Below are 23,421 nucleotides of genomic sequence, written 5' to 3' on the forward strand. Positions count from 1 at the left end.
CCCACCCTGCAGATATTTATAAGCATTTCTAAGGTCCCCTCTCAGCCTTCTCTTCTCCAGGCGGAACAAGCCCAGTTCCCTCAACCTCTCCTCGTAGGAGAGATGTTCCAGTCCCCTCACCATCCTCGTAGCCCTCCGCTGGACTCTCTCCAGTAGCTCCTCATCTTTCTTGAACTGGGCAGCCCAGAACTGGACACAGTACTCCAGATGGGGCCTCACTAGGGCAGAGGGGAAGGAGAACGTCCCTCGACCTGCTGGCCACACTCTTTTTGATGCACCCCAAGATCCCATTGCCCTTCACAGAGGTCCCTTCCAACCCGTAACGTTCTGTGACTCCGTGAATACTTTGAATCTTCACAGCAATGCAGTTTGCCTTCCGCAGTTTCTGTCCTCTGAAATTCAGAGGAAATGGAGCAGCAACAAACGGCCCCCCTGACTGCCTCTCCTTGCAAGAGCTGCGCAGCCTCTCTGACGTGCAAACCGTGTGGTCGCGGGGCTGCTGCGCTGCGCCGCTCGAGCCCTTGCGTTGGCTTCACTGCAACCAGCAGGTCCGCAATGAAGTCACTGGGTGTGTGCAAACAGTCTGGGCAGCCACCCGGGTGTCCCTGCCTGGCCCTGCATAGTCCTTCTGCCAAGCCAGCGTGCACATGAGGGGTTGTCATCTGCTGGAGTGAACCGAGTTAGGCAGGGGGTGAAGGCACTGACGCCACAAAGCACTTGAAACACAGATGATATTTCTAAAGGGTTTCTGTGTTCGTAGACGAATAGGAATGGATACAAACAGCCTCTTAAAGCTTTGTTGAGCTGGAGCCTGAGGTCTTATCTGCGGAGGGAAATCATGCAGAATAGCCATTCTGCATCTATCTGCGTACTCTGCACTCGGGAAGTGAGATTGCTGCACACAGAGAGGTACCCGAGCTGCTCTTGTTGGGCTCCCTCGGCACACAGAGAGGTACCCGAGCTGCTCTTGTTGGGCTCCCTCGGCACACAGAGAGGTACCCGAGCTGCTCCTGTTGGGCTGCCTCGGCACACAGAGAGGTATCCGAGCTGCTCCTGTTGGGCTCCCTCGGCACACAGAGAGGTACCCGAGCTGCTCCTGTTGGGCTCCCTCGGCACACAGAGAGGTACCCGAGCTGCTCCTGTTGGGCTCCCTTGGCACACAGAGAGGTACCCGAGCTGCTCTTGTTGGGCTCCCTCGGCACACAGAGAGGTACCCGAGCTGCTCCTGTTGGGCTCCCTTGGCACACAGAGAGGTACCCGAGCTGCTCCTGTTGGGCTGCCTCGGCCGTGGCACTGCACACCACGGGCAAGTCGCCCGGCGCGCTTGCGCAGCCCCCGACGCTGTGATTTCACTGCTTGTAGCCCCAGAGCTGATTCTATTAAATCTGTAGCAGTGTGCTGCCGTCACATTGCCCCCCAAGGTGCAAATATCTCCCAGGAATCCCTTCGTGCTGCTTATAATCAGGGCAGAGGACAGCACAAAATAGCTACCACACTTTAAATTCAGTCCTGGGCTCATGCTAGAGTAGCTTATTGGGACAGACAAACCAATACCCACCATGCTCAGTGCCGTGTTGTCTTCTAAGCATTGAAGCTTGGTATAAACGAGAGAGAAGTAACAAATCCATGTTTATTCTTTGTGTGGTAAATTCCAACCACTTGTTGAGTGAAGCTAGCCAAAAGCCGCAATGATTATAAACACAACATCCCCTGGTAGCTGCTTTAATTAGTAACTATTAATTACCAACAGTTAATTGGAAGTGGCTTTCTATCTGGGGAAATGTTAACTTTTTATTAGAGCTACAGCACTGCCCTAATCACGTCGTGATATTGTTTCCTGGAAAATCCATGTCACAGTTTATGACTGTTTTGGAAAACCGTTTCACACTTTTGGCTGGGAGGTTCCTGCCCATCCAAACGAGTCGTCAATTCTCTTTGCAAAAATAAACAAATGCATTTCAGTTCAAAAGAACCCAAATTTCTCTTCTCACCGCTGTCCTTCAGAGATGTCACATTAATGCTAACCCTGCTGTCCTTGTGCCGGCACAGGACCTGCCGTGGCAGAGCTGTGGGAACACCTGGAACACCGACCACTGCTTCTCCAACTACTCCCTGAGCGACACCACCAACCTCACCAGCGCCGTCACCGAGTTCTGGGAGTACGTCCACAGCCTGCCTACACCAGGTTTCTCCCCCTCGCCGGGGCTGCCGTGCCTGCTCGCCGGGGCTGCGGCCGTGCCTGCCGGCACCTGTCCTTGGACAGCCTTGGCAGGAGGGGGTCAGAGCCAGCCACCGGCCGGGGTGGGCATGGATGTGGGGAACGGAGCCCTGGAACAGGCTGCCCAGAGAGGTTGTGGAGTCTCCTTCTCTGGAGATATTCAAGACCCGCCTGGACAAGGTCCTGTGCAGCCTGCTCTGGGCGACCCTGCTTCAGCAGGGGGGTTGGACTGGGTGACCCCCAGAGGTCCCTGCCAACCCCAACCATTCTGTGATTCTGTGATTCTGTGAACGCTGCGCAGGTCAGATGGACAGAGGGGATAACAGCCTCTCTGCCTCTCTTCTCCTTCCTTTGTCCCATCGCGATGAGCCTCAGGTCCCTTTAGGTCTTTGCAGGCTCTCATGCTTGTCTGCATCTGGCCCTTCACCCTCCAGCCGCCTCCGGGATCTCCGGTCCCTCTGCCCCCAAAGGTTGATTTTCCCCTTAACGCAACATCTCCTGCCCCTAGGAGGAACATGCACCAGATGTCCGGGGGCCTCGGGGAGCCCGGCACCGTCCGCTGGCCCCTGGCCGGCACGCTGGCCCTGGCCTGGCTGCTGGTCTACTTCTCCATCTGGAAGGGCGTGGAGTGGACAGGCAAGGTACGGTGCAAGGACCGGGTGTTTCGGTGCTGCCTCTCATTGCCGCGCTCGGGTCTCGGCTGGTGAAATGTCCTGCGGATTCCATTCTTTTTGAGTGCCTATAACTAAGGTTACGGTGTTTCCAGGCAGAATTTCAGGAGCTGTTACTAAAGTTCTGGCATTTACCTTTCACGGTCGTAAAAGTTGCCTCCACGTTTATGGTAATTTTCATTCTAAGTGTAGAGAATAACTCTTCCCTGTAATGTCAGGGGTCTGAGCACTCAGTTCCTCTGAAGAACCTGGGAAGAGATTTTCAGAGATTCCTTAGGTTTCCCATCTTGGGACAGCCCTTTGACAGAGCGAGGCGTCTTCTGGGCTCCCCCTCCTCTTGAAAATCATGGTCTGTTCAAATGCTGCTGGTGGCATCATCATCTCTTTCGAAAATTTTCCTGCTGCCCTTTAGGTACTGGTGTGAGACCTCCAGATCAGAAGCACGTTGTTACTCGTTGCGCAGCGTTTCAGGCTAGCTCAGCGGAAAGGTAATTGCTTCGTTTAGCGAAGCTGCAACGCTGAGCTGCTGAGATGTGTTATTTACACACAGCGTGGTGTCGCGGGACAATATTATGAAAGGAATAATCTCACGGAGGGATCAGAAGGAAGCGCTTCAGGCATAGGTCACCTAAGCTGTTCGCTTCCCCGGTGGCTCTCAAACAGGTTTTAGCTACGCAGCCGCAGCAAAGCCGCGGTGATTGCCCGCACGGGCCCCGTGAGGAGGGGTGCCACGTACCTGCGAGTCCCTGAAACGGGGCTGAAAAGCAAGCAGTGGAGTGAAGACGGCTCATGTTGCCTGTCGCGTTGGACTAGAGAAACACCAGCTTTAGCTCTGCAAAATAAGGATGTGGTGACTTAAAAGGATTACGTCCGCAGACTACATTTATCCCCGTTGCAATTCCCTTGTCTTTGGGCAATTCACCCAGACTTTAGCCTGCTACTTTTGCCATTAGCGTGTCCTTGCGTGTCACTGGCAGAGAAACCTCAAGCAGCCAGAAACATTCCCAGCACGGGAAAGGAAAACAGAAAACATGAGGAAACGCTGCCAAAAGCGGTGGTGCATGGGGACCCTGTTCCCCCTCACAGGGACACTCGCTGGACCCAAGCCCACCGCGGGCAGGAAAGCTCCTGGGCACTGGCAGGCTGAGGGCTTCTCTCCCGTGGTGTCTTTCGCAGGTGGTGTATTTCTCGGCCACCTACCCCTACTTCATGCTCTTCATCCTCTTCTTCCGGGGAGTCACACTGCCGGGAGCCAAGGAGGGGATCCTCTTCTACCTCACGCCCGACTTCAGAAAGCTCTCCAACTCTGAGGTTTGTACCCCGGTGTGGAAAGCTCGTGCCTCCCGGTTACTGCCACATTCGTCTTCCCCGGGCACTTTCCTTGAGTATTTTAGGTATTAAAAAGAAAATGGAGTGTTTGCCCGCTCAAGCAGTCATGACCCTCACAGAGGAGTCATGAGAAAAAGCTGAAGAGCAAGCCCTTCGTGGGTGGAAATCCGTGCAGCAGCTCTGCTGTTCTCGAGCAGTATTATCCACGGGGTGGGGGGTTTGAGAAATTTCCCCAGAAAAAGGAACGTCTCCTGTGGGCTGGGAAAGCCTCATTTCACTGACTGTCCCAGGGCTGGTGATTAGGTCTTGATCTGGTGGTCCCACAGAAAGGACAAAGAGCTGCTGCCAGCGTGGAGAGCTCAGAAGCGGCACAAGTGCGACAGTGCACACAGAAGCGGTTTCTGGAAGTGCTGAAATGATGAGTGGTGGCCGGTAACATTGCCTTGGTCAGTGGAAGCACAGAGGGGACCCAGGACGAGCACGGAGGCTTGCAAAGGCAAAGTTTTCCAGGCAGCACAGACTCTGCCTTTTGCAGCAACGATGCTTCCACGGCTCCAGAGGTCACCAGTCACTTGTGAGCAAGGACAACTGGAGACCCATGATTCCCCGGGGGGTCACAACGATCCCTCCTGCAGGAAACTCACTGTGACTGTGCTGCCAGCTGCCTTGGCTCCAGCACTGGAAACAGGGATCTCGAGACCACAAGGGTTGTTTCAATGAACATTCTGCCCCCTTTTCAGGTGCCTTCTAGGCTTTAAGCCCTTAAGGCACCAGGACCAGCTGTGCAAGCTGCCCTCTGCAGTTGTTTGCACAAGAAACTCCATGTTGGAAAATCAAAGACACACAAGTGGAAGAGAAATGGAGGGGGTGAGCATGGGACGTGGGGGCCCGAGGGAAGCAGCAGCCCTCGGGGGGCAGCTGTGAGGGCGTGAGCGCACACACACATGAATCCAGATGATGCACAAGTCCTTTCTGACCTGCACCAGGGGCTGAGGGACAAGGTTCAGAAAATGGGATGCACAACCCTTCCTCCATCCCTGGTTGTCCCTGGAAGCAGCTTTGAGCCATGGGTTTTACAGGGCTGGGGATGCACTTCTGGTGCTGGGCCAGGCTGCACTCTCGATGCGCTTGCGGCGCGGGAAGGATGCAGACGCCCTGCTCCTCCTCCTCCTCCTCCTCTTCAGGGAGGCATTGCTCTCTAGCCCTGGAGACAGATGTTCAGAAAGGCACAGAAAAAAGTCTGTTCTTCAGACAAGTTCAGCCCAGTTGGCAGTGACACAGCTACAGGTTCCAAGGTGGCTTCTGTGAAATTTCCAGCCACGGTCCAAAATGTTTCCTTGGAGCCTGGGTCAGCAACCAGCTACAGGGGCACCCGTGGCCCTAGAGACAGGGTGCCCGCATGTCCTGACCACCCCAGCGGGCTGGATGGCCGAGCCCCCAGCCCTCCCTTGCCCTGCACTGCGCTGCTGCAGGAGATGTGTCTGCAGCGTGGAGTCCCTCCCGCCGTGTTCCTCTCCTGGCTCCTTCTCCACAGGTCTGGATGGATGCAGCCACGCAGATCTTCTTCTCTTACGGCCTGGGGCTGGGGTCCCTGATCGCGCTGGGGAGCTACAACACTTTCCACAACAATGTCTACAGGTCTGTTGGGTTTTTTCCAGCCTCCTGTGTGGCAGGGAGTGCTCACGGGTGAGGGAGGGGGTCATGGTGAGTCTGAGGTGCCTGATCCTGGAGTACTGCATCCAGTTCTGGGCTCCCCACTTCAAGAAAGATGAGGAGCTACTGGAGAGAGTCCAGCAGAGGGCTACGAGGATGAGGAGGGGACTGGAACATCTCCCCTACGAGGAGAGGCTGAGGGAGCTGGGCTTGTTCAGCCTGGAGAAGAGAAGGCTGAGAGGGGACCTTAGAAACGCTTCTAAATGTCTGAAGGGTGGGTGTCAGGAGGATGGGGCCAAGCTCTTTTCAGTGGTGCCCAGTGACAGGACAAGGGGCAATGGGCACAAACTGAAGCAGAGGAAGCTCCAGCTGAACATGAGGAAGAACTTCTTCCCTCTGAGGGTGACGGAGCCCTGGAACAGGCTGCCCAGGGAGGCTGTGGAGTCTCCTTCTCTGGAGATATTCAAGACCCGCCTGGACAAGGTCCTGTGCAGCCTGCTCTGGGTGACCCTGCTTTGGCAGGGGGGTTGGACTAGATTACCCACAGAGGTCCCTTCCAACCCCTGACATTCTGTCATTCTGTGATTCTGTGATCCCCAATGTCCCCTTGCTGACAACTTGCAGCCCAGAGGCCATGGTGTGATCATTGTACCAGGGTCCCTGGGGCTCCCTGGGGCTCCCCGCCTACAGGACACTGAACTTGTCACCCGTGCTACCTCTCCATGGCACAGGAACTGCTTTTGCAGGGCTTGGACTTTTGTTCACCCCACCTTCTGCTCCTGGCCTCTTGGTAGGGACCTGCAGGTGGTTTCTTTTCTTTCTTTCTCTCTTCCAGAGACTCCATCATTGTCTGCTGTATAAACTCCACCACAAGCATATTTGCTGGATTTGTTATTTTCTCTATTGTCGGCTTCATGTCACACATCACGAAGAAGTCAATCTCAGAGCTGGCCTCCTCAGGTAAGGAGAAACACAGGTCCAAATGCGACAGCAACCTTTGAGAGCAATTTGTCAGTGAGCACGGGATGCTCCTGGGCCTTTCCTGAGTGGGACCCAAGTGTGCAACCCTCTTTGCACGCCCTCCCACCAAAATGGGTCTCAGGCACCTGTGGCTGATGTTCATCGCACTCTGGCCACTGCCCATCTCCCCCCGCTTTTAATGTCCACCTTCTTTTAGTGCTGAAGTTCTACGTGCTTTTGCTGCAGTGAAATATTTAGGCCATTTGCATTCTGAGGCTTTCCTGTGGAGAACAGATACTGCCTATGTTTGCAGTAGAGGTGATCAAAATTTGGAGTCCCTTTCCCATGTGAAATTTTGAAATTATAATCTCAGAACAATTTTTTTAACCAAGATGGGACTGTGTCTTTTTGCACAAAGGGTATTTTGAAATTGCTGTCTTTCCAGAGAAAGCTTTTGTCTCAAGAAACAGCGTTTTGTAGTGGAAGAAAAAAGACAGCAGAAAAGGTATAACGAGCTCTGAATACCAGCTTATTTTTCTCGCAAAGCGCTACAGCTCCATTTGGTAGCTGTGATTTGATGAGTTGCTTGCTTGCAGTAAGTGAAAAGGCAAAGCATTTCTCCAGTCATTCCTGCCTCCCCACCCTATCCCTGTGCACCCCACTGGGTTAGAGTGCCATGGGCGAAGGCTCTGGTGTTTCTAGCTCCTATATTAAATTCCTGCAATTCTGGATTGTGATCGTCATCTCTCTGTGGAACTGTTGCCCTTACCTCAGAGTTCCCATCAAATGCTTTATAAACGTGGGCTCATTCCTCTTTTCATTCCCGCAGGCCCCGGACTGGCTTTCCTCGCTTACCCACAGGTTGTCACACAGCTGCCCCTGTCCCCGCTCTGGTCGATCCTCTTCTTCTCCATGCTGATGATGCTGGGTCTGGATAGTCAGGTGAGATGACCCTGGGACAAAGTGGGGTAAGAATAGAAGATATCTTCAGATGCAATGGTGGTGTCCCCTTCTGCACCCTGGGACAGCGCTGAGCAGGGTCTTTTCTTACTCTTCATGGTGAGGTGCAACTGCATGAAACCAAACCTCCCACGTGGTCATCGATCCTGTGCTATTCCCTTATGCAGGCATATACTGAAAGTGTGGTGGTATCAGACCACTACCCAACGCACCAGTCCTTGTCCTGCTGCCAATTAAAAAGAAAAGTAATGACCAGCTTCTGGCAGCCCAGCAGAACCAGTCCGCCTTGTGAGACGATCACTAATTCCCCACAGGAAGAGAGGAAAGCTTTGGAAAGCTTTTCTTTGTTCAGATCAATTTTTGGCCCCACCGGAGTGGCGGTGCTGCTGCGTGTGAGCACAGCATGTCCCCATCTTGCCGGGTGACCCTGGCAGCTGAGCTTGCAGGCTTGAAGCAGAGCTAGCGGGAAGCTAAGCCTGCCAAAATACTTTGGGGCAAGGGAAAAAGGAAAAAGTTTTCTTTCAAGTGATAACTGCTTTGTTCTCGTAAGATGTGACTATTTTTTCTCACCAAAATAGGTATGTGAAAGAAGGGAAATCAGTATTAACTGTTTCATTTCGTGTCTGCATGATAGTAGTCTGTGGTCATCACAGCTCTCTTGGTATTTTGTGAGAAGCTCAGTTTGGATGCTTTGGATTTCCTTACTGTGTTGTGAACCGCCTTGACCACACCGCATCTGCTGTGAGATGTGGTCAAGGCAATGTCATTACTTCAGCTTACTTTCATGGGTTAGGGTTGAAAGTCTCCATCTCCCGCACTCCCAGCAGCTGGGAGGAGCACCTCGGCACGAGGAACCCGTCTCCAGCCGGACCCAGCGCTCGAATCGGGGCTCTGCCGTGGCGTGGGGATGGCGGTTTGACGCAGCGTTTCGGCACTGCTGTCGGTAGCAGGAGTGGCCCTGAGCAGGGCTGAAGCACCCTGGCCTGGTCTGTAGGTGAGCGGGGACAGATCCTGGCAGAAGGCAGGAGCCGTGCCTCGGGGAAGGCTGGTGCCTTGGTACCCTGGCTGCTTTGCCGTTAGATAGGTCTTACAAGGTATTTGTGGGGGAAGCAGCTGGATGTAGCAAAAGCTCTCTACCCTGCCCCCCCCGTCAGAGCTGTCACAAGACCAAAAAAAAATCACGGTCTCCATATTTTTACAAGTGGTGATACTTTTATTCTGATAAAGCAGCACGAAAGTAGCCACCCAGTGAAGCAGTCAGTTGCAGCGTGCCCCCCTATTGAGTGCATCAAAACCAAAGGCTCCTTCAGAAGCCTGGGCTTGGTCTGTCACATCTTCCCCCGTGCCCACGTGCTCTTCCTCTGCAGTGCAAAGCACCGGCACAAAATGGATGCTTTCTTGGATTACAGGTGGCGTTCACACAGCCAAGTGCAGTTCAGAATCAGACTCCGACCTATTCCTGAAATGTCACGCCTTGTTTCCAGGAAAATCTCATCAACCAAATCCGGTTTTCAATTACGGCACACTCCCATAAACACATCATAAAGCTCACGTCTGCATTACCGCATACGTTATTTGGCAGATAATTTCAAATAATGACTAAATGTTCCAAAAGAAGCCACATTTACAGAAAAAAAGAAAAAAATTACTCTCCATGGATTGTTCACTCAGCACTGGTAAATAGTTAGAGACCCGACAATAAGCCCTCTAAGCGCTGTGTGGAATTTATTTGCTGCATTTGCTTCTGGAACACCACTTGAAATTCTCCAAGTCCCTCTGACAGGCAGTCTCAGAGGGCAGGCAGTCCGTGGGGGGCTATCGTTGCCTGGAGGAGGAGGAAGAAGCAGGGTGGGGGGGGGAGACGAAGCATCAAAAGGAAAACAAGCTTTTAAAAAAGCAGAGATAAACACATGTGAAGAAGCTTTCTGTCTGCGTGCTGGAGCTCTGATTCAATCAAACGCCCCGTTAACAGCATGGCAGCTTATGAGTAGAAAACAAATAACGCAGGCTGCAGCAATTGCACACGCATTTTGAAGTGTCCAGTTAAAAAAAGGAAAAGGGATGGTTTTGCTGTCCGCTGACTAAATATCCTTTGTGGTGTTTGCAGACGGGGAGCAGCCATTTTTCCTTTGGGTCAGCAGCCCAGTCCATGCGGCACGGCAGGGCCACAGGGCATTGCTTGCACCCTGCACCCCCAGCGCTGCTGGGCTGGGGCTGCCCCTGGTCACCAGCTGGCCACGGGGCTGTGGGCACAGCAGAGACGCTCAGGAACCCGGCTGCTGAAGGAAGGTAGGGCTGAGATCCACATTTGCAACACAGCAACAAGCCCCAGCCACTTAGCAATGGTGGGAGTGGGTCCACCCGTGCCCATCAGCTGCAGACGCAGCACAGGAACATCTCCCTCCCTCTGCCAGGGTGCTCGTCTCGTCTGCAGTTACTTGAACGGCACGAATGACCTATTTTGATAGCCACGCACCTCCCTCCTGTGCCCCCCTTGCCGCTCGTGTGCCTTAATGTTCATTCTGCTGCTGATCCACCCGGGTTTTAGCTCTCTTGTGCCTGGACCCTCTTGCATAATATGCTAACGCTTTCTTTTAACCTACCAGTTTCCAGGTCAGGCGTTTTCCCCCCCCCGGCGAGCTAGCAAGCCTTGCGATTGCAAGCCTGCGTCCGTCCCATGTGAGGCCGCCTCGCACAGGTTATTCACGAGGAGCTCCAGCTGCGAGCAGGGAGACCCTCTTTCACTGCTCTGTGCTGCACATCTGGCAGCTGTGGGTGCCGGTCTGGTCCTGGTCAGGGTGCTCTGCGTGGCTGAGGAGGGGACAGCAAGCCCCTGACACTGGGAGTAGGTGGGAGACAGACTGTCATTCAGACCAGGGTTCTGCCTATGTTGACTCCCGAGCCCAGACTGTTGGACCCAGCAGCTTGTGTAACGATTAAGCCCCTGGAGGGGAAAAAGAGTGAAAGAGAAAAGTGAACAGAAATCAGATCTTTAGGAGAGAAACAATATCACGGGGTGAGGCATGAGGAAGAACAGAATATATGCTAAAAACTGCGGCTGGAGACAGTAGGTGAGAAAAATGAAACTTTTTGGGAAGCGGACTGCCCGTGTGTATGTGCCCACCCACATGCACAAGTGCTCACACTTGGGTGAGACCAGGAGACACGGCAATGACCGGGTCCTCCTCACTCCTGAAGGCTGCGTGCTTTCACTCAGGTGCCCACTTCCTTCGTGCGCTTGCCTGGGGTTGGGTATGGGGGTTGGGAAATGTGGACCCCAGGCCAGCCGGGGAGCCACAGTCCCCAGGGTTGGAAAGGTGAGCCTCCTCCAGGCTGCATCACCTCTGAAGCCCGAGGCTGGCACGTTTCAGTAAACAATATAGAGACCTTGCCTCTTTTATGGCTAGAAAAAGCAGCGTACCACCATTTGGTTCCCCACCTCACGCACCAGCTTGATTTTGATAGGAGGCTAAGAGATTTCAACTCACTTTGTAGCCCTGTTCCCCATCACCCATCTCCCTGTCTTTCCCTGACTTTGATGCCTCTTCCTGCACCAAAGGGCTGTCAGTTTTAATCCCTCCTGTTTTGTGAGGCATCTTTTTAATTCGCTGCTTCTCCTCTGGACGCTCCTCACATCCACCTTCTGCCCCTGACCACCCCTGTTTCCCCTCTGAACCTTCTTCCCTCTCTGCCTTACCCATGCCGGACCACCCAGCCCTGCCCATGGCTCTGGTAGCGCCTGTCCATGCATCCACGTGGAAGGAATTGCTTTTGACAGGTTTTTGTTTCTTTTTTTTTTGTCACCTTGGCTCTTCACACTGTGGTGCCAGCTCAGTTCTGACTCTTCCAGCCAACGAGCCGGGTGGGATGGGGTGAAGAGCTTGATGTCAACGAGTACCAAGGCAGCTTAACCCATGCCCGAACGGCAAAAGATGCTTTAATAGCACTTGTGTCCGACATAAAAGGCTTAGCTCATTAAAAAATTGAGTTGAAGCAGCTGAGATTTGGCTCTGTGGGAATACCAGCTTTCTGTGCTGCACCATGCAGATGTAAAACCCTGGGCAGAAACATGGCCCTTTGCCTCACCCTGTGCCCAGGTGGAAGCCAACCTTGGCAGCCTGCGGTGTGCCAGCTCTTCTGCTGTCCCTGCCCAGCTGCAGGCATGGCTCAGGCTCCCCACGTCTTCTCAGTGCTCTGCTGCTCATTTTGGTCTGCGTACCTCTACCTCCACCTCCATCGATGACTGACAGGTTATTTTTCTTCTTGTCTCCCTGTTCAAAGCTGAATCTAAAAATGTCAGCGCTTTCTAGAGCGCTCTCTCAGGGACAGGGAGGGCCTTGACATCCAAGAGCAATGAAACCTCTTTCATTTTCATGGCATTGGCTTTTACTTTTACGGAGGGTGACCAGGGAAACTAGGAGCTTGCTGCCCTCGAAAACCTCCCTGTATTTTTGCTAGAGGCATGATGCATGTTACCAGTGGTTTCTGGGAGTGAGATACGAAAGTGAATCTCACAATTTAACACGAAATGGGAGGGCAGGATGCACTTCACACATACACAGTCACACTGTCCTCATGCCATAGGGCAGAACTGGTAGGAAAACTGATCTGAAGGTAACACACATGGGGACTTCTTTACATGATATGGTGCAGACGACAGGGTGACCATGAGCCAGCAGTGTGCCCTGGCTGCCAAGAAGGCCAATGGGATCCTGGGGTGCATCAAGAGGAGTGTGGCCAGCAGGGCGAGGGAGGTTCTCCTTCCCCTCTGCTCTGCCCTGGTGAGGCCCCATCTGCAGTGCTGTGTCCAGTGCTGGGCTCCCCAGTTCAAGAAAGATGAGGAGCTACTGGAGAGAGTCCAGCACGGGGCTACGAGGATGAGAAGGGGACTGGAGCATCTCTCCCACGAGGAGAGGCTGAGGGAGCTGGGCTTGTTCAGCCTGAAGAAGAGAAGGCTGAGAGGGGACCTTATAAATGCTTATAGATATCTGCAGGGTGGGGGTCAGGAGGATGGGGCCAGACTCTTTTCAGTGGTGCCCAGTGACAGGACAAGGGGCAACGGGCACAAACTGAAGCACAGGAAGTTCCAGCTGAACATGAGGAAGAACTTCTTCCCTCTGAGGGTGATGGAGCCCTGGCCCAGGCTGCCCAGGGAGGCTGTGGAGTCTCCTTCTCTGGAGATATTCAAGCCCCGCCTGGACAAGGTCCTGTGCAGCCTGCTCTGGGTGACCCTGCTTGGGCAGGGGGGTTGGACTGGGTGACCCACAGAGGTCCCTTCCAACCCTGACCATGCTGTCATTCTGTGATGCTGTGACAGCATTAAAATACTGTGCCTGGTACAGCACCACACAAGCCAGACAGGTGTTTTCAGCTCTAGAAAGACCATGTGTGAGGATGGACTGCCTGCACTTAACGCAGTGTGTTCGAAAAATCAAAATAAAGTGAAGGACTGGGCAGTCATCGATGTCCTTGTTACGCACATGCGTGTGAGACTGAGCAGTGGCTGATGCAGCTCCTTAATGAGTGTTTTAGTTCACCGATCAGCACGAGCGCTGCTGTAATAGGCTGAGAAGAGCACAGATGGGAAAGGAAGAGCAAGCAAGGTCCTGCACGTCTTCCAGCAGCACACAGACTCACAGCTGTGACAGAAAGCCTGGCAGTGCGGGGCCCGAGGCAGTGGTTGGGAGGCCCTGAAGAGTTTGGGGGAAGAAAGGGAAGGCTTTCCATGGGAGGCAGAAAGCAGAGATTTATCTCAGCTAATTTAACCCTGGTGCTTTTAAGCTCCCTGTGTGTTCAGTGGAGGGAGAGAGGCATTTTCCCAAGCTGGTTTTGACCAACTTTGTGCGGAGGTGCATCGTTCAGGTGGCTTCGGGGAGGTTGTGGAGTCTCCTTCTCTGGAGATATTCCAGACCCGCCTGGACAAGGTCCTATGCAGCCTGCTCTGGGTGACCCTGCTTCAGCAGGAGGGTTGGACTAGATGACCCACAGAGGTCCCTTCCAACCCCTACTATTCTGTGACTCTGTGATTCTGTGATTCATTTCTAGTGTCTGCAGAAAGCACTTCAAGCAATGAGGATCTCAACATTGTAGCTGAATGTTGGAGGTGACGATGTCAGGCTACGATACTCATATATATATATCATTGATGTATACCTTTTCCCATAGTTCTGCACCGTGGAAGGCTTCATTACAGCCCTGATGGATGAGTATCCTCATCTCCTGAGAGCCAGGAAAAAGGTCTTCATTGCAGTGGTCTGTTTCATCTCTTATCTCATTGGATTCTCCAACATCACCCAGGTACAGATAGCAGTGCTCATACTTCCATTCGCGACAGCTCTCCGGTCACTCTGGCATAGCACAGCAACAAGCAACACCAAAAGCTTTGAGAGCAGTGACAGCATCTCTAGGAGCCATCCCAACGCTGGATAAATGGGCTTGCTAATGACTGCCACATCTCAAGTGACTTAGGATGCCTCCATAATTTTTACCACCATCCTGTTGTTAGCCTGGCTTGTTCTTTTGCTATTTGCAACAAGGGCTAAAGCCAACAAAGCCCAAACTAAGGGAATGCTTACTGCAAGCGGTTAAGATAACATGAAGACCAGTCTGTGGGGCCCTGAACCTCTGGGGTTGAAGCCAAGGTTCACACGTATGGAGGTCAGGGCTGAACGGCCTGGAGACTGTTTGTGGAGCACTGTAGGTTCATGAGGAGGCAAGGCAGCAAAACTCCTGGGAGGTGCAAAGCAGACTAAATTAAGTGACTCCATCTAAAACAGATAAAAGTAAGAAATCCTAGTGAATCCCCACTATTCTGCTCACCCTTGGCCATGCCTGTTCAGGCTAATTGTCTGCAAAAGCACATCAGCTTTGTTGCTGGGAAGCAGACTTCAGTGGAAACATTGCAATGCCGACTCTACTGTTCAAGGCAATTAACATTAAAGCCAGCAGACGCAGACAGTAGCAGTCCAAGCAGCCAGCTGATGTTCTCAACCATAGTCTGTGACTAAATTCCTTGACCCTGGTCTTGTCTCCTCAGGGTGGCATTTATGTCTTCAAGCTGTTTGATTACTACTCAGCCAGTGGCATGTGTCTTCTCTTTCTTGTCTTCTTTGAGACCATCTCAATTTCTTGGTGTTACGGTAAGCACAAAAGACTTTGTTCGTTTGTTTTCTCCATGGGCACAGTGAGTTATTTCAGAAGCCTCCCACAGTGAAGCCAATGAAAACTTTGCAACTGAAAATAACTTAGGCTGATAACTCCAGAAAATCAGGAGTGGGAGGCTGTCATCTCACTTCTCCAGGCCACCACAAAGGCCTCTGCACAAACTGGCAGATGCCCAGGGTCCTGCCCTCTGGACCTTCAAGATGATGCCAGGAACATGGAAGCTGCTAGCACAAATCCGTCCCTGTGCCCTGACCCCTCCAGATAATGCTTCTCATGCCACAGCACTGTCACCTTCTTGCTGTGGCTGGCTTGTGCTGTGTAATGAGAAGAAGTGATAACCGTGGTGCTGAGATGGGATGTTTTTTTCAACGGTCATTTCTTCTTGTAGGTGTGAACAGGTTTTACAGGAACATCGAAGAAATGATTGGCTACAAACCCTGCATTTGGTGGAAGATCTGCTGGGCCTTCTTCACTCCTCTTGTCTGCCTGGTAAGACCTGGGGCATCCTATCTGCAGGAGTTGATCCAGAAGGACCTCTTAGTTTGGACGGGCTGAAGGGAACCACTACATTCTCAACCCAGTATAGGTCTGATGCAAGGTGGCCCTAGGCAGACTTGAGATGGGTAAAGTAGTACAGGAGCCTTTTTCACTCTGCCTCCTGTAAATCACCCGTAAGAAAAGCTCTAGATTCTTAATCTAAATGAGGCCATCAGTTCTTCATTCTTCTTTCCCAGATGCCAAAAGATAAGCAAATAATTTGCTGTTTTAAAAATCTGTTATTGGTTCTGAGAAGGCTCTCAGCTACTCCAGCTCCAGCCTCAGCCCCTGACAGGCTTGTCAGAGCAAAAGCTATCAGCAAATGCAATATAACTGACTGCAGAGCAATTTTGCCTTTGCTGGTTCCTGCACTTTCAGCAGGAGTTGTACAGGGAATGGTGTGAGAAGGCCAATGACAGGAAGATGAAGGCTCCTGAGGCCAGCTGTGAGGATGTTGTCAACTTGCTTAGGAGCTGGTGTGGGGGCACTGCTTGTCTGAGTAGTCTAGTGATGAAGGAAATCAAGGGTATTCCAGTTCCAGCTTTTTACAGAGGATAATAAGAAATCATATGAAATTACCAGTTGGTGGGCTGAGAGCATCTAGACTTGTTTAAGGAGCTGTTGGGTTGCTGTGAGACTGTTGGGAGCTAAGAGGATAGCGAAGGAAAGAATGGATGGACAGACGCTGATTTTGCACGCCTTCACCTGCCATGGCTGGTGCCCTTTTCCCAGGGTGTGTTCTTCTTCAGCGTGGTGGAAATGACCCCTCTGACACTGGGAAAATACGTCTATCCCGCATGGGGACAAGGCATTGGTTGGCTTATGGCTCTGTCCTCCATGGTACTGATTCCAGGATACATGCTGTACTGCTTCTTCACCTCAACGGGGACTCTACGGCAGGTATGAACAGCTTCACCACTCCTCTTCTGCTCACTGCTTAGAGTAAGCCCCCCACTGAACTAAACCTAAGGTGAACCAAGAAGCTTCTGCTCCGACAAAGTTGTCAGAGTACTTCAGGTAGGTGCTGCTGGAGCTCTGCGCACCCTCTCCTCCAGGAGGTCCCAAATCAGCCTAAGTGCACAGAACGGCCTCCGGCAACATGGGCTCACTGGAGAGGACCTACTAGCACAAATGAGCACGAAGATGTCTAAAAGCTGGGAGCACTGCTGGGCAGCACGTGACTGGCAGCGTCTGGCCAAGCGGGTAGACCTTCAGGTAGTCTCTCCTTAGGTCAGTCCACTGTTCCTCATTGACCTTTGTGTTGTCACCATCACAAAAAGGGAGCCCTCTTTCCCTGGATACCTCTTTGGTGCAGGGAACTGGAGCCCTGGAAGAGACCGGGAAGAAATCTTTATGAGGGTTCTTAACCCAAAGAAATCCCAATTCCCAGCAGTCCCTGGCTATGAGCATGGTTACCTGGCATGTCTCCGCAGAGAGATCAGTGTCCTCCAAGCATGAAGCTTGAAATATCTCAGGGCTAGGACCTGTTGGTGACAAACACGCACAGCAGTAGTTTGTCACACGCTTTGGAAAGGGTACCAATCAGGGGTTAAGCAATGGAGACTTTTATGCAGGACCCACAACTCCGATCTTGTTTAAAAGCTTTTCTTAACTAATTTGAGCAGGGTTTTATGTAGCAGCGAATCATGAGTCTCTGCATGTCATACCTAGTAATTACTGTGAAGATATTATTTACAGTGTTGATGTCCAGCCTTGAGAGGACTGTGCAAAAAGTCCCTGGCCCGATGCCGGCTGCGGCAAGCTACAGGTGTAAGAACTCACTGCAGGGATGTTGATTTATGGCTTTCCCAGCCCAACCGCAACAGCAACCAGATGCCATCTAAATCCCACGAGTTTACTTTCTGGATGCTGTATTTTGAATAATATTCAATTCAGAAATATTTTGGCTGGAATTGCTGGGCTGAGGTCAGCTTCAGGCTCCTCACCTCTAAGTTCAAGCTGCGGGTGGATTTGAGTTTCCTTCCTCCCAGCTCTCCATTTGGATGGGCTCTGATGTGGGGACTGGGCAAGCCTGGTGTCTCAGATCTGCTTTCAGTTTCTGGTCTCTCATCTGAGGCTTGGATTAGGTTCTTGCTATTGGTGTTGAGATCCGCATTGGTGTTCCTGCGGGACTCAAGCCAGGGTGTTACATCAAGTCACTTTGGTGATTTGGGGATGAAGGCCAGTAGCAATTCCGATAGTAGGTCCTTTCTCTGATGTTTAGAGGGTTTGTTATTCCCTCGTAATATGAGCTGGAAAAGGGGAGGAAGGGAAGTCTGCAAATACAGATATGGGTTCAACGCTTCGCTTAGTCTCAATCCTGTTTTTACTGGAGAAGGTGAAAGCACATCGGGCATCTGGGGGAGCCCAAGCTGGCCTGCAGCCCCCCAGGAGTAGCTCCACTCCTTCTGACCAAGGCCTTGTGCTAACCACACACATAGCAAGCGTGGCAACACCAGCACTTGCACAGGGCACGGAGGGCAGCTCATGAGCAGGCTTCCACCCACCGCCTCAGCACCTCCTGCAACCCAGCAGCACCAGTCAGCAGCGCCAGCGGCTTGCGTGCACCCTCCCTGTCCTGCTCTCCCTCTAACGGCACCCACACACATCAGGAGACCCAGACCCCCTCCCCATCGTTCACAGACCCAGGAGTGAGCGGCAGATGGCAGCAGGAAGAAAGCAGGTTTGTGTGTGTGCGTGCGTGTATCAGAGAGACAGAGAGAATTTTTGGCCTCTTACAGGCACAGATCCTGGATTAGTTTGTAATAGAGCTGGAGGAAAATTAGATGCCAATGCTGAATAAAGTGGTTTTGACAGACAGGAAAGATTACAAGTCATTTTGATCCTACTGAGCACAAATGCGAGGGGGGAAAAAAAAGACCGTGAACGGCAGAAGCATCTCAGTGAATATTTCAGGGACTTCACCCAGCAACAGCCACTTCAGCAGCGCTGGAGAGTAGGAGCTTGTTTCCCTTTGCTGGAAAGAGCTTCTTCCTGGCTTAGTGATGTCTGTTCAGGTCAGGCTCAATCCTCCTCTGCCTTCTCTCTTGCAGCTTACAGCATCAGTCCCTCCCCGACAGGCAAAAGTGACTCATTCCTCTTCATCACTCCTGACGCTCAGTCCCCACGCCTCCAGTAATGACTTGCCCTCCATCTTTTCCCGGGTTCTTGCTTCACTTTCCTTGGCTCTGCGCTTTTCCTTTGATCAGCCCAGGGTGACAGGAGCTGCTGCTGGTGCAAAGGTTTGTGCAGGTGGACTGGTCTGATCTGCATGACCAGCGCAGACCTTGTTAGCCCACTGCAGCTAGTTAGCAATGCCTTATAACAAACCCCAGCTGAAAAATCATGGCAACTGGGAAAACGGGTCTGCTCTGAAGCCTGTGACACTGCAGCTCTCTCTTGCTCCTGCTTGGCAGCCGGTTAGAAGGGTGATCCCTGCCTTTTGGGTAAAAGGAGGAGCTGCTGCAGCACCAAAGCAAAGCTGACTTGCAGAGGGTTTCGGTGGATTGCTGGATGGTGCTGGAGGAATAACTCCTGCCGCGTGCACCATCCCCTTGCCCCTGTAACCAGGGCCACCTCTGAGGCTTGGGGCGAGGGTCCCCAACCCTCAGCCGCTGCCGTGCCCCGGCTGTCCCACCACTGCTGCCCCTGGCTGACACGCTCTCTCCCTTTACTCCCGGGCAGCGTTTGCAGCAGATGACACAGCCCAAGCCAGAGACGCACGCTCAGAACAACGGCCTCCAGCCGAAGACGTCCTTGAACGGGAGGGTCTCAGATGCTGCCGTCTAAGAGGAGAGCCTGGACCTCCTCACCCTGCCCCATAGCTGCTCGCGCCACGTTGTCCCTCGAGCTCCTTCGGCACAGCTCACTGTCCCTGGCTCCACGGTGGCTTTCGCTTGTCAAAGAGAGGACCTGGTGGAGGAACCCTCTCGTGCGTCTTCCTCCTGGCCCACCTTACCAAGGCCCTGCATGAGCTGCCACCAGGGCGCTGTGCAGTGACCGCCTTCATTCTGCAACATCCTGGTCCAGACTTTCAGGGAGGAGCGGTTGGTGCCTAGGTCTTCCTCCTCGTGACAAGAGGTGATGTTTCTAGAGAGCTTAGACTGATCGCTGACGGCTTCTCTGTTATTCTTCTTGCCTTGCCACATGAATCTCCGCAGAGCACCTGTAGCCCACAGCCATGCTCTCACCCCAGAGAGCCAGGTGACACCAGGTTGGAAGCCCAGACAGCTGTCGATGGATCTAGCATAAACCAACACTGACCAGCAAATGCATAACTGGAGGAGATGTGGTGGAACGAGGGATTCCAGTGAGGAGTCCAGCGTCCTGGTAGCTGTAGGACATCACCCCAAAACTGGAGAAGGGCATCAGGACAGTGCGTGCTGCTCTCAGGTGCCGTGTTCCAGCCCTGCGCAGCCTCCAGCCGTCTTCACTGCATCCATCGGGGCTGGCACCGAGCACCAGAGCCTGGCAGCGTGGGCAGCCTTTTTCTTCTGGAGCGTCCTGCCCTCTGCAGCTGTGTGCAGCAGCCACTCTTTGACCCTAAAATGCAGTCTTAAGGGTAAGAGGAGAGGTCTTTGCCAGAGGCTGTCCAAGTCCCCCGCACTGACCACTCTCTGCTGCAGTCAGCTTTGCGCAGAGGGAAGAGGTCTGCTGTGTGATGGGGGGACTTCCCAGCACTGTGCAGTTCTCCCCCCCGGCTGGAACAGGGCAGTTCCCACCAAACACCCTTCCTGGCTGTGTCCCCGGGCGGGAAGCAGCAAGGTGCAGCACAGTGCCCACGAGTGATTTAGCTCATACCTTTTTTTGGGAAGTGGCAACACCTAAACCCCAGCCAGTGGAAGACAGGAGCTCCTGGGGCAGCTGGTAGGACATGGCCACCATGCTTCAACCCAGCCCCATGAACCAGTGCTGACTGCCCTTGGGAAGTGTCTGTACAGCCAGCTGCCAGCGCTGGCACATCCCAGCTCCCAGCACACACGTGGCAGGGGGCCGTGGGCTGTCGTCGACGACGCCGGAGGAACGTGTAACACCTCGGAGAAGGCTGGGAAGTGTTTCCGAGCAGTCCTAAAGCAGCAGCATATTGGTTGGTGGTAAAGCCTGGAGAAAGGAGGTTTCTCACCACAGCACCACGTGCAGGTGTGACAGCAGCGCTCCCGGTTGCGGCCACCTCCCAGTGACCCCGTGCACGGGGCCATCCTGCCCTTCCGCTGGTCTCCCGGCCCGAGGATCGGGAATGTGAAGAGGAAGGAAGCTGTCTGGTTAAAGATGAAGTCAGTCACCTTTGGGGTCGGGTCCCCTGCCAACTCACCAACGCGTCGTGGTTGGCATCGCATTAGAGGTGTAACCGATTTGCACGTGTAGACACAGCCCGTGCTGGGTCCTGGCTCTCAGCAGCCCGGCCTCGAGTGCGTGATTTGCAGTCTCCAACACCACGAGCTGAGATCATGCCCTGTCCTCCAGCTGGTCGTTGGGGTGTTTGCATTAAAAAGATTGCAGCTGTTAAACAGACGTGAGGAAACACTGGATTTACAGGCTGGATCTTGTAGAGCCAAAAGCCAGACACTGAAAGCTGCAATCATAGCACATCACAATTAATCTCAGCCAACCACAGACAAGTCTTCTTTCTTTCTCCCATAATCACCAGTGCTAGTACAGCTGAAATTTTCTGTTCCACTTTCACCTCTTTTTATAAACCAGGGGAAAAAGGAAGCCACTTTTTCTACACCTGTCTGTCCTCTGGGAGGGACATCTGCGTTGCAAACAGATCTCAACCCCTGATCTTTGCAGTGATGAGCTGTACTAAAAACCTGCTTTTGCCTGTGCGTCCAGGTCATGTAACCTCCTTCCCCTTAAATGCAGACTGAGATTTGCGCAGGCAGGTGATGGGCTAAGGAGCCAGTTCTTGATTGAAGCCTTAAAACCGTGAAAGACCCTGATTTTTCCAACTTTACTGGAGCGGCTCAGGTCTGAGGTAGGACAAACCAGTGCCAGCGGTCATTTTTGAAATTCTTGGTCAAAGGGCTTGGTGGCTGGGCAAGCAGTGCAAAGGGTAGTACCGTTCACGTTGTTCCTCCAGGGGAGTGGAGAAGGAAGGGTCCAGAAAACGAAGTCCCTTCCCCGGAGGCTAAGGAAATCCCTAGATCTCCAATTCCTTTTTGCTGGGATTTTAGTCCCAGAGTCTCTCTGACTTGTGGCTTTGCATGTGGCAGGGGTAGAACATCACTCCAGGGGCAGCAGCACGGGCTACCCCACACAAGGGCTGCTCATAATAAAAATATTTGATGAAATTTAACCATTTGCCCAGTTTCCTGCCTGTGACCTTCTTCTTTGCTCTCCCTCTTGCCCTGCTTCATTTCATCCTCTTGCCTCACTTCTTCCCCACTACCATCCACAGAGTGGAAATCATCTACCTCAGCTTGTTTTTCTGGGATTTTTTTGCTTCCGCTACTGTCAAATTACATCTCTCTCTCCTTTCTCTTCTCCTTTCTAGTCTTTCTCCACTTCTATCTCTTTACATGATTACCAGCCTCACTTCCCTGCTCCTCTCCTGCGCTCTCCTTCCAGCCTTACTCCTGCATGCGTGTGGCTCAGCCGCCCGCTGTGTGCATTCTCGACCTTTCTGCCTGCTGAAAGCTGGAGCTCAGGACCCCATGGAGGAGCTCACCTTTTCAAAGGATCCACTCCCTAAGAGCCAGTTTCCATCCCAATACCAAAATGGTAATGAAGTCCCAGCTATCTTCTCTTCCTCTTTGCACCAGAAAGTGCTGTGCCAAGAAACGCTCTCTCTTGATATTACTAGAAGAGGTATTTCAGCCCATGTTCCACCAGTCTCTGCAGAGCTGTGCCTGTTCTGAAAGGTTTTGTGGCCTTTTCTGGTTTTGCACTGTTTTGTTTCCACCATGAGTGTTTGGATCTGCCAAGTCTGGCATTTGTAGCCTTGCAGGGAGGAATTCGCCATTAGTCAAGCTCTGGTTGACTGATCCCCTTCTCCAGCACTTCAAATTCCTCCTATCCTTAGTGCTAGAAGAGCCTTCCCAGCTCCATCGCACGCAGATTTCCCGTCTAGTGAGAAGACAGGGATGGGGACGGCCGCTTGAGCTCATCCCACACCTCAGAAATGCCACTCTGGCTTCCAGGGAAGCAGCCGTAGCTGCGTGTTGACTTCTCGAAGCCAGGCTTCGGATACCAGCTGAAGGGCACGTGCCGTGCTCGGTGCCGGTGATTCCTGTCTGACAACTGCCTTTGTGCGTCGCTTCTGCTGACCACCACTCTGCTCCTCACTCCTTTTGGCCCACGCAGCAGAGAGGACGCGTGGACGGCCAAGGGCGTTGGGATGCTCCCTTCTCCCCCTGCGAATGCTGCGGTTTGGAAGGGGATGCCGCTCCCCTGCGCTCATCTGCAGCACCCCTGCCTTTCCCCTGCCCCCTCGCCTCCCCAGCAAGCGCCGGTCTCTCCCTCCCACCATGGGCAGCTGCTTGAGATAATCCTCCGTGAAACCTCTTAATTCTAAGGAGCTATTTAGGGAGCTGTGCTCAAATCCCTCTGAAATCCTCTTTTTCCTGAGGGCTGTGAAAAAGAAAAAAAATAAACGCCATTGCCCCCACCCTCTGCTGCAGCAGCGGGGGCTGACGGGGGGCGATGGGAAAGACAAGATTGCTTCGTTGCTGCTCAAGGGCTGCTTCCCCCGGGGACACGGGTGTGATCCTCTCCCCCGGGAGTGGGGATGGTGAGGGGACTGGAACATCTCTCCTATGAGGGGAGGCTGAGGGAGCTGGGCTTGTTCAGCCTGGAGAAGAGAAGGCTGAGAGGGGACCTAATATATACTTATAAATATCTGCAGGGTGGGTGTCAGGAGGATGGGGCCAGACTCTTTTCAGTGGTGCCCAGCGATAGGACAAGGGGCAACGGGCACAAACTGAAGCAGAG

General features: G+C 53.0%; 1 protein-coding gene across 4 annotated transcripts in view; it reads left to right on the forward strand.

Annotated features, from left to right (window-relative positions):
* The window catches only part of LOC104330263 (sodium- and chloride-dependent GABA transporter 1), a 51,907-nt gene extending 28,761 nt beyond the window's left edge, over nucleotides 1-23,146 (forward strand). For all 4 annotated transcript variants that reach the window (XM_075429599.1, XM_075429600.1, XM_075429601.1 and 1 more), the window contains 11 exons: nucleotides 2,050-2,159; nucleotides 2,727-2,859; nucleotides 4,066-4,200; nucleotides 5,753-5,856; nucleotides 6,707-6,831; nucleotides 7,661-7,773; nucleotides 13,957-14,088; nucleotides 14,828-14,930; nucleotides 15,344-15,444; nucleotides 16,225-16,392; nucleotides 19,177-23,146. In XM_075429599.1, coding sequence (XP_075285714.1) covers nucleotides 2,050-2,159; nucleotides 2,727-2,859; nucleotides 4,066-4,200; nucleotides 5,753-5,856; nucleotides 6,707-6,831; nucleotides 7,661-7,773; nucleotides 13,957-14,088; nucleotides 14,828-14,930; nucleotides 15,344-15,444; nucleotides 16,225-16,392; nucleotides 19,177-19,281 — 1,329 coding nt within the window. In that variant the 3' untranslated portion in view covers nucleotides 19,282-23,146. The remainder of the gene's footprint in view (nucleotides 1-2,049; nucleotides 2,160-2,726; nucleotides 2,860-4,065; nucleotides 4,201-5,752; nucleotides 5,857-6,706; nucleotides 6,832-7,660; nucleotides 7,774-13,956; nucleotides 14,089-14,827; nucleotides 14,931-15,343; nucleotides 15,445-16,224; nucleotides 16,393-19,176) is intronic.
* The last annotated feature ends 275 nt before the right edge of the window (nucleotides 23,147-23,421 follow it).

The sequence above is a fragment of the Opisthocomus hoazin genome, chromosome 8 (genome assembly GCF_030867145.1).
Source record: "Opisthocomus hoazin isolate bOpiHoa1 chromosome 8, bOpiHoa1.hap1, whole genome shotgun sequence".
NCBI lineage: Eukaryota > Metazoa > Chordata > Aves > Opisthocomiformes > Opisthocomidae > Opisthocomus > Opisthocomus hoazin.